At 37.6% G+C, this 11,109-nt stretch overlaps 1 protein-coding gene across 1 annotated transcript; it reads left to right on the top strand.

Moving 5' to 3' along the window:
* Positions 1 to 3,680: 3,680 nt before the first annotated feature.
* LOC141601358 (uncharacterized) lies at positions 3,681 to 5,562 on the top strand. Its single transcript, XM_074421633.1, has 7 exons — positions 3,681 to 3,940; positions 4,070 to 4,255; positions 4,328 to 4,593; positions 4,718 to 4,780; positions 4,883 to 5,208; positions 5,268 to 5,381; positions 5,470 to 5,562. Exons 1-7 carry the CDS (start codon positions 3,681 to 3,683, stop codon positions 5,560 to 5,562), a joined length of 1,308 nt encoding a protein of 435 aa, XP_074277734.1.
* Positions 5,563 to 11,109: the final 5,547 nt, after the last annotated feature.

The raw sequence follows: 11,109 nt of genomic DNA, 5'->3' as shown, positions 1-11,109 counted from the left end.
AAATTTTGAATTACACTTGAGTAATTAAAACTAATACATCATCTTCATGAGGGAGGTGTCACTTCCGAAATCAAGACTCTCTTGTTAAAATGTGACTTCCTTTTAAACTCGTAATATGAGTTTGCAACATAAAACCCCTTTTTAATATGTATGGACGTTAAGTTGTATAATAATCGCAAAAATCGTTGTAAACATATGTAGGTGAATTGGTAAATTATGTTACGAATCATTAATTCCTTCAAACAAACCGCTTCCTATGAAAGAACGAAACGAGTATAATAATAAATAGAGGATGAAAGGAGGATGAAGTGCACGATGTCATAATAAATTCATTAATGAAAAAGAATGCAAAATAGGAAACATTAACATTCAATGTTTTAAAAATACTTGTGAAAAACATGTTCAACAAGTTTTAGCATTTATATAATGATCTCTCACTAAATTATATAAATGATTCCAAGACCCAAATATTAAACAAAAATGAGCATCGCTTGGGCAAAACATCCCATAATTGTGTAAATTCGGTAAGTCACGTTGACTAATTCTACCTCGAGAACTCTTGGTCGACGAATTTCCTTAAATCCATCTACTAGCCCCGGAACACAAGACCGTCTTATATCCCGTTGAGTCCAACCAATTTTGGCTTGTGATAACCCCTTACCACCCTACTTACTCAAGGTAAAATGAGAACACCCCGCTTGGGCGAGCGTGGCTCTAATGAACAAGAGATTCATAGGTGTTACTAATTGGTAAGGCTAATCTCGATTTTAGTTATGTGAGAGATCTTGTCAATTTAGTCATAAATTCCCTATAAGTGAACTAATTCGGTGAATGTAAATGACGTGAATTGACAATCGCGAAGATAAAATGCATGTGAATTGCGAATTTGGCATGCGCGAAAATAAAACAAGCAAACAAGTAAGCATATGAATAAATCGTAGTATGGCCACCTAGTTAATAAAAACTAGTCTATTACATTTCGGAAACCAACTCCTTGGTCCCTTGCCTCTTCATTCCAAAAGTGGTTCCTTCTTTGTGGGATTTGGAACACCTTCCAAAAATAGACTCCGTCTCGATGTAATCCGTCTTTTGGAAACGCCGGTAAAAATAACTATTACAATTGAATTACATAGCTATTCCTATTATACATTAATTAATAAAATAAATAAAACTACTAATTAATTACAAACCGACGATACGAGATCATATTTAATTACAAACAAATCGATATTCCCATTCATTTCGGGTAATAACGATTAAAATTAAACTAGGCCATACTAGGTACAACAAGATAAATACTTTAAATAAATGATAATCATTCATTTAACTTAAATAAATATGCTTAAAATGCTGTAAAATGATGCCAAAATCGCCCTATCTATCAATAATTGGTATCCATCTTGGTTTTTGTGGATTTAATCGATTTTTAACATGTAAAAATCAATAATCAATTCTTAAATCTCATTTAAGTCCAAACAAATTGTCCAAACTGTTTTGAACCTCAAAATTAGTCCTCACTAATTTTATGATAAATAATTAGTTTGATTTAGTGATATTTTGCTAAATTAATCTGTAAAATCATAATATTTAAGTAAAAATCCAAAATAATTGAAAAATTAACCAAAAAATTGAAACAAAAATTTTGAGTATTCTGGAGCATTCCCAAGAACACCAAAAAGTCAGAAAAATTGCCCAAAAATTCGGTAGAAAATATGCATGAAATACCATAAAAAATCCATGCACCGAATCAACTTATAACTATTTTTAGTCAATTTTTAACTAAAATACGGCATTTTGACTCGGTTTTCAACCAAAAAACATTAAAAATAGGAAAATAACTTCATAAATCACCAAATTTAACCACAAACCTATTAAGATCAGTAGGTATACATGTCCCCAAAATTTCGTGCTAAAACCTCTTCTAACACAATTTTTGAGTTTTTATAAATTATCTCATAATTCATTAAAATGCTTAAAATTAACATGCAAATTACAAGGCTAAGCTCTGATACCACTTGAAAGGTCATAGATCCATATTAGACTCTCTAATAAAAAATAAATTATCTCATAATTTATCATTTAGGTGATCTATGTAACATGCATGCAAATAGAAAAGCATAAAAATGAAAGTTTAAGGAAAAACAATTTCCTTACATTGATTTTAAGGTAAAAAGGGCACAAACTAGTTCACCTTACTAGTTTGTTCTTGAGCTTATAACAAATGGATGATCCTCCTTACAAGTCTTCAAAAACAACATCTCCTTCAAGATGCACTCAAGAACTTACCCAAAAATAATAACAAGTATTTAACTAGAAACTTGTTAAAATTATACCCTTGATATTATTTGTAATATTACTAACATTTCTTAGTAATAAAAAGTATTACTACTTCTTAGTAATAATGAATAATAATTTTAGAGAGATGATTGATTAATGTTCACATGCAAAACATACAAAATGATGTAGTGTAGAAATAAACAAAGGGTGGAGTAAATAGGAAGGGAAAGTGGCGGGTGGGTGGAGTGTTGTAGTGGACAAATTGTCTTATATTTTTTAATCTTACATCACATGCAAAATCTATATAAGATGAATTATGGTAGTATCTAAAGTAAGGTGAAATGATTATGTTCCTAATCATCCACTACTCTATTTTACACGGTCCACTTGCCCATTTACGGGTCCATATTGGTTCTTATATTTGTCGCACAAATACGTGTAATTTTATTTTAAACATCGTTTCATGTTTAAATACTTCCATAATTAATTCGTCCAAATCACTCCGTAAATATACGTGTACCACTACACATATTATTTATGTACTAATATTAATCACATTAATCAATTAGTACAATTTTAGTGAATTAACAATTAATTAACTAAAACCCGTCTCCCAAAAATTTATTATTCAATTATCGCATAATTAAATAATAATTGCCCTGCCTAGAGTTTGCAACTCAAAATCTCTCTAAAATAATCGACTAACCTCTTAGTCTATAAATCAAGGGACTAACTAAATTGTATCTCATACAATTAATTAGTTGTCAATTGGGGTTCGTTCCTTTAGGTGTGACCGAAAGGGGTCAGTTGATCACCGCCATCTCACGACAATAACGTCAAACTCTAGTCAGCCAACCGTTATCGATTTACGTTAATCAACTGACGAGGATCAAATAATTAAATATCTAATGATATTCCATTAATGAGATTTATTATGTAAACGCACTATTGTGGAGGACACTCACTCCAACAATCTGTGCTAGAGATAGCTTTTTGACTCAAAAAGCTAAGATCTAGTGGTCTATTGAGGGTGATCTGAATACATCCTACTTTCATCATGTTATTAAGAAGAGAAATATGTTGAATAAAGTTTTTCAAATTGAGGATCACCATGGGATGGTTTGCACTGAAGGGGCTAGCATTCAGGCTGCATTTCTGGATTATTACCTAGAACTTTTGGGGACACAGACTGATGTTGCATGTGTTAATCAAACTGTAGTCAGAAGGGGTAATTGTTGCACTGAGAAGCATTATGCCATTCTTGCAAAGCATGTAACTGCAGATGAAGTCAAGCAAAGCATCATTAGCATTCCAAAAGACTAGGCTCCTGGCCAAATGGATATAATAGTCAGTTTTATAGGGATGCTTGGGATGTTGTTGGAGATGACATATGTGCTGCTATAATGAACTTCTTTAGTACTGGTCAATTGTTGGTCCAAGTTAACACCACTATAATCACCTTAATACCAAAAGTTGATAGGCTAACAAGTATGAAGCACTTTAGACCTATTTCATGTTGCAATGTGCTATACAAAGCTATCTCAAAAATTCTATGTGCTAGGTTGGCTCTCATTTTGCCAGACCTTATCAATAGGAGTCAGGGTGCTTTTGTGAAGGGAAGGAGTATTTTGGAGAATATATTGATTTGCCATGACTTGGTCAGGTATTATAATAGGAGTATGGCTTCCCCAAGATATTTGTTTAAATTGGATTTACAAAAAGCTTATGACTCAATTGAATGGAGCTTTTTCGATTAAATGTTAGTTGCTTTGAAGTTCCCTGAGCATTTCAGAAGTTTGGTTATGACCTGTGTTACTACCACTTCTTCTTCACTTAATTTGAATGGCTCACAGTTTGGTTATTTCAAGGGGAGAAGGGGTTTAAGGCAGGGAGACTCCATTTCTCCATTGTTGTTTTGTGTGTGTATGGAATATCTTTCCAAAGTTATGGACTATGCTGTTGGCCATTGGTATTTCAGGTTTCATCCTCTATGTAAGAGTTTAAGGTTGACACACCTACTATTTGCTGATGACTTATTAATGTTTTGTAGAGATGATGTGAGGTCTATTATGTTGATTCTCAGAGCCTTGTCTACGTTTAATGCTGACAAGTCTGAGGTGGTATTTAATGGGGTTCCTGATTGGCTAAGGACTGATATCACCCATATTTCTGGTTTCCAGGAAGGTTCTCTTCCATTTAGATACTTGGGTGTGCCAGTTCAACCTGGAAGACTTACTATGTCTGACTGTAATATTTTGATTGAGAAGATTGTTCATAAGATCAGGGGCATAGGGGCAAGAAAGATGAGCTATGCGGGTAGGTTTATCCTTATTAACTCTGTACTCAATACTTTGCATAATTACTGGTCTTCCATTTTTCTCATTCCAAAAGGTATGGTTCAAAGAATTGAAGCTATCTGTCGCAATTTTTTATGGAGCAGTGATGAAGTTTATCATACCTCTTGTGGCTTGGGATAATGTATGTTGTCCTAAGCAAGAAGGTGGTATGGGAATTTATGCAGCAGGGGTGTGAAATATAGCAGTTATTGGAAAATTGGTGAATTGGATATACACAAAAGCTGACAGGTTATGGGTTTTGTGGGTAGATCATGCCTATCTGAAAGGAAGTGACTGGACTAATTATCAACCTTCTATGGATTCTAATTGGAACTGGAGAAATGTTTGTAAAGTGAGGGATGTGTTGGCAGGAGGTTTTCAGGATAACCAGTGGGTGGTTGCCACTAGGGGTTATTCTGGTAGTTCTGGTTACCATTGGCTTAGGGGACAACACCCCCCTGTCCAATGGAGTAAGGCTGTTTGGGATAGGTGGAACATCCCTAAGCAGGCCTTTATTGGATGGTTGATTCATAGAGAAGCTCTCAACACTAGAGCTAAATTGTATCATCTGGGACTGTGTGATTCTGATCTCTGTGTACTCTGTGAACAGGGAATGGAAACCCATGCTCATCTGTTCTCAAAGTGTGCTTTTAGTTCTCAGATCTTACTAGCAGTGGAGCATTGGTTACAGCTGAAGCTTTTTTATCCACGTCAGAGTTACTCAAAGATACAGTAGAAAACTTGCAGCATGGTGCGTTTGGCATGTTGGTACCACATCTGGCACGAGAGCAATAGATGCAGGCTGGAGCTCAACTTAAGAAGGCTTGTTCTAATTGTGAATGCAATTAATGTGCAGGTGAAGAGCAGATTGAAGCTGCTGGTACATCTGCCAGTTGCTAGTAGTGATAGACTTTGGCTAAATTCTATAGGAGTTCTTATTGATATATGATGTATTAGTCCATTGTCTTACAACTTATTGAACTGTCAAACTATGCGTACTGATTTCCTATTATTGAATGAATACAAAATGATCACATTTTACCAAAAAAGAAACAACCTTGACCCAAACCAAATTGTGATTTAAAGGCATAACTACTTGGATTTGATTGCTTAATACAATACCTGTCCCTTGGGATCCGACCTTTACTTACCGCTATACTAAGAGTAGTTTGTTGAGACTATAAATATTGTTTGAGAGCGTACAACGACACGTTCATCAATGGGTTTGAAGTTTTTTGAGGAGCCATGAGTAAGCCACACAAGTAGTAATCATAAAAATTAAAATTTCGACATGGTTAGTGTCGAATTTTCAAGAACTTGGCCACACTTTAAGACAAAATTTCCTTAATTCATTCCATAGCATAGTAGCAACTATCAAATTTACAATCTAGCAACATAGTAAAACCATCCTTAAGACACAAAAATACATCTGTTCATGGGAGTTTTAAGAGGAGTTGGAAAATTTCACCCAAGTTTTAAGACGAAATTTATTTCATTTTGGGACCACATACTAGATTACAAGCCAAGATAGTAGTCTGATAAGGTGATTATATCAAGTTTTACCCATAAAAATAGAAATTTAGGCATGACTTACCTACAATTCAAAAATTTTGAGGCGGGATTTTAAGACGAAATTTTAACATTTTCAACAAGATCCATCCATAACAATAAAGGTTAATCCTTTGTTGTCCAATTAGATTCAACAACAAGTACCAAAGTCCCATTATTGACTCAAGAACACCATTTTCGAGTTCATCAATGGTGGACAAAATTTTATCACAAAAATTTGATTTTTATCAACAATAATGGTGTAAAAAGTTTACTAATATCATGAATTAGGTAGAATGGGTAACTAATTAACAAAACTCAAAAGATTTAAGAGTAGATCTAAAGAAAACTCTAATTGGGGAAAAGATGGAAGAGGACGAATAAGCTTACCTTGACAAATTAATGGAACTAGGTGAAAAAAGTTGAGTAATAGGATGAATCCCAAGCAAAATGGAACAAAAATGGAGGTTTTTGGGGAATTTTTGGTGAGGAAAGAGATGAAGATATGAAGATAAGAATGAAAAGTGAAGGAGATAGGGCCTTTTAGTCTAGTAGCGCAACCCGTGTGAGTCCACTCGGTCGAGTGTCGAGTGTAATCGGTCGAGTAGAAGGCCCACTCGGTCGAGTGACGGTTTTTACAGAATGCACCACCTCCTGGATTTGGGTCCACTCGGTCGAGTCAAGGGTCCACTCGGCCGAGTAATTGCGTACTCGGTCGAGTTGGTACTCGCACTCGGTCAAGTGATTCCGTTAGGTCCAAATTCTCAATAAAGCCTTATCGACGGATTTCCTGCAAGACTACAAGGTTCGGGAGTCCACCGTCTATAAGTGACCCGTCCCGAGTTAGCTCATGCGACATCAAAATCGCCATTTCTTATCTACTACTTCCATACTCGCACTTACTCTACCAAAAATCATCATATATTATACGCTAGCGGTAGCACTATCAAACATTAGATAAACACACAATATGAATCGAGAGAACGAAATTATCATCTTTCAAAAGGTGTCATGACATGTAAATCTACTCATCCAATTTTTCGTATCTTACCACACACATGTGAAAGCTCATAACATGCAAGAGTCTATCAACAACCACATCACTCATGTAATCGCACAACATTGCCTATACCGTTCACCCATATTGTAACCACCCACGTAGTATTCAACCGAGGCAATAGGCACTAGTTTTGATATGTGGACGCCCACCCATCCAAAACCGATCTCCTATTGTACTCATGTCGGTTCATTTTAATAGACACACCTAAGTTCATTTGATTAATTGATTTAGGTTCCAAAACCTGGCACTGATACCACTTTGTAACACCCCCTTCTTACCCGGCCTAGGTAATTGGGAGATGTTACCATCTCGATTTCCTGAGGCGGTGAAATCGGAGTTGAAATTAAGAAAAAACTATTATAAATAGAGCATTTAGTTGATTACATAACCATAATTAAGTAAATAATGAAATAAATAATACAACTCATGACTACTACGCTATTCTAGTCAACTATACTAGACTCGAATGTCATCAAGGCTCGTCCCATCTCCCACGTGCTACCAACGCTAACCTGTACATAATAACTGCTCCCTATATGATCGGATATATAATATGGATCGACACAGGCCACCCCGATAATAGGTGACATTTACACAGACACACAAACGTCAGTTTCAATACATAAACATAAGACACGACTCGATAAGTAGAGATGCGACATAATAATTATGTGAATGAGACTCAAAAATGCAATCACCATACCGGTACCGGGACACGCCCAGACATACCCATACCCACCGGTGCCAGGGACACACCTACTGATGTGACTCCTATTTACGCACATTTAGTCCCCTAGCTAGCCTAGTTCCTATGCTTTTTAGTATGTATTGTTCCACAAAATTGATAACACCCAACAACCAAGCATCGAAGAGGAGACCAACACTAAAAGCCTGTGTTAATAAAACAAGGAAATGGGAAATGAAAAAAGGATCCCCATGACACAGAAAGGACCCCCACAGATTAGGGGGCAGACAAACAAAGAGAAGAAGAAAAGCAGCTCAGGACGGGCGTCCCAGAACCGGCCCACGTGTCCCCAAGCTCAGGACGGGCGTCCGTTGGTGCAGGATGATTGTCTTTGAAACCAGGTCGTGCGTCCCCTTTCTAGGACTTGCGAGGCATTGAACTTTAATTAAGGGGTCTAATCGTCATTTAAAGCCTTTAGTTAACCTAATTCTTGTATCACTATATATACCCTCTTTGTAATAAATTGAGGGTTAAGCCCTCTTAGTGGAGGCTAAGTTCCCTTAGTTTAGTTTAAGCCTTCTTAGGAGTAGATTAGAATTGATTAGCCATTAATCATTCCACAAATTGCAATTTAATCTTTCCTCAATTATTTCTCAAACAATCTTAGATTTAGCCTTGTACTTGAAAAATTCTTGGGTTTGTATTGAGGAATTGACAACTCTCCACCATTAATCAAACGGTTTCTTCTATTGTTCTTCCATTTCCTTTGTTCATCTCAAGTTGTTTACATTTGGATCTCTTGGGTGCGTATTTGAAGACTAAGTGTCAAGTCTCCTTTATTCAAGAATTCTCTTTTATTTATGTTCATCTTTACTTTCCAAGTTGGTAACTTTCTTAATCCCTCTTTATTTACTTCTAAATCCTTTGCTTATTATGTTGCTTAATCATCATGTTCACTTGTGTTGTGATGTTTGATACCATTGCTAGGATAATAATCATGATGTGTAGTAAGTAGTATTCTAGCTAGGGTTAGTGGGGGTATAGGGGAGTAGCTATGGGATAGATCTATGCTTAAGGAGTTCATATGAATGCTTGCTTATTGTACTTTTAACATATGCACATGTTATTTTTGATGAAATGCTTAATTGACAACCTAGCATGATTTTCTTATATGAGAGTGGTGATGGAGAGTTCTAATCTATTCTTTAAGCCATTTTTCAGGGAAGAGCACGATGATAAGAAGGGATCACAAAGGTAGCAAGGGAAAGGCTTAACTTAGGCCTTAATTTCGACAAGAGCAGAGGCAGAACGCCCGCCCCTCGGGGAGGACGCTCGACCCGTAGCTGGAAGAAAGAATCTTGACTCAAAGGACGTGCGACCTAATCCTAGGACGTCTTTCCCATTCAGAGGGACGCTCGAGCTAACCCCAGGAAGCATGGGTCACACGGGTAAAATAAGAGGCTGAACCACAACCCGCTCGAACCCGACCCCAGTCCGCATGTCCCAACCTATTTCTTTGATAAATCATCACCCCCTCCCCCCGAACCCCCACACACACCATCCCTATTCCCTTATCTTAACATCAACATAACCACAACATCATCATCCATTTCCACAATCTCCACACAAAACCCCATCAAAAAAACATCAATCCGAGGTTTTTGTTCAAAGTTCGCACCAACTACATCAACCAAGAATGTTTATAAGGAACAAAATCAAGAGGACCGGCGAGTCAAGATCCAAACACCGAAAGGGCACTACCTCAACCGCCTCACAAGAGGCAAGGGTCGAAGAAAATGCAGAGCTACCGGGTGTTGAACAACTTGAGCATTTTCCGGAAGTGCATTTCGTCGAAGATAAACACTATCAACGATTTGAGGAATTACTAGGTAAGAGTTACGAACCTACTCAATTCATTGATCTTAATGTGTTGGAAATACTTGGCTTAAGACAACAAACGGAGTCATTTTTCAATGTCTTGGGTCTTGAGAGGCTTTGTTATGATCATGAAGACACCTACCTAAGCCTCACGTTAGAATTTCTATGTAGTCTCCGTGTTGTTACCAATCGACGACGAGAAGTTGGTATGGAATTCCGGCTTTACAATATGTCCCATAGGATGAATTTAGAACGCTTCGCGGAAATCGTCGGTCTTGAGGTACCAAAGAATGACACCGACAAACCCTCCGACATTCTTATTATATTGGCCACTTTTGGAGGGCCATTTCCGGGAGAGAATTTAGTTCTTTCAAACAATGCTACACTTTTGCTATTCAACACCCCGTGATTCGAATTAGCGAACGATTCGTGGCGGGACTATTCTTGGAAGGGTAGAGGAAGACAAATGCACCCTCCTTGACTTGACTTTTCTTGAGTCTTACTTGAATGTGCAAGGGACAAGGCCCTTCAACTTCAGCACGTTCATTGATATGCTTACAAGGTTTAATGATTTTGTAAAGAGGAATTCTCAAATCAAAACCTTTGTGATGAAAGGGCTAATAATAATTTTGTCCAATGAACTTTGCCCCGGGTTCAACTTTGATGGAAGGTATATGAAACTCCGGGGAAATACTTTAATTGATGAATACGCCATCTTTCACCACCACCGGTGGTGTGGTTACAATGCGGTGGGGAGTGTAGAATGGTACACTAGGGGATGCTCACCACTTGTGCTCATGGGGTGGAATATACCACCCACCGAACCACGTTTGAGCCAATACTCACAAAGGCTGAGTTACCTTCTACCTATTACGATTTATGACCACCCACCACCGCAAGAAGAAGTGCTCCCCCCGACCTCCTCAAATACCGGAATGGGGTGATGCACCACACCAACAACCATCTTACGTACCTACACCACCCTACCCCACCACAGATGTAGCATTCACTCACCAAGATCTAAGTGCCCCATCCATGGGGAATTGATGTCACTCATGCAACGTGTTGACCTTGGATTGCACGATGGACGGGTTGACAATTACTTGGCCCAATACCTCTCTTACTACAACATGGCACAACAAGGGTATGTCAATCCTAGAGGCCCTCTTCCATCATCGGCTCAAACACATCTCTTGTTCCCTAATTATGACAACCAAGGAGGGGAATTTGGCGGCCAAGGTAGGGGATACCGTAACCAAGGAGGGCATAGCGGACATGGAGGACGTGATTATGATAATGACGAGTACAATGGCTAGAGACATTTA

This window comes from Silene latifolia, chromosome 9, assembly GCF_048544455.1.
Source record: "Silene latifolia isolate original U9 population chromosome 9, ASM4854445v1, whole genome shotgun sequence".
Lineage (NCBI taxonomy): Eukaryota > Viridiplantae > Streptophyta > Magnoliopsida > Caryophyllales > Caryophyllaceae > Silene > Silene latifolia.
Note: the sequence above shows the minus strand (reverse complement) of the source record. Positions and strands in the feature narration are given on the sequence as shown.

What these genes read in the sequence shown, in the direction of transcription:
- LOC141601358 (XM_074421633.1), top strand. Translation starts at nt 3,681, where the DNA reads ATGAACTTCTTTAGTACTGGTCAATTGTTGGTCCAAGTTAACACCACT. An exon ending in ATTTGCCATGACTTGGTCAG is followed by an intron (nt 3,941 to 4,069) that starts GTATTATAATAG and finishes TGAGCATTTCAG; the next exon opens with AAGTTTGGTTATGACCTGTG. An exon ending in TGTGTGATTCTGATCTCTGT is followed by an intron (nt 5,209 to 5,267) that starts GTACTCTGTGAA and finishes GTGTGCTTTTAG; the next exon opens with TTCTCAGATCTTACTAGCAG.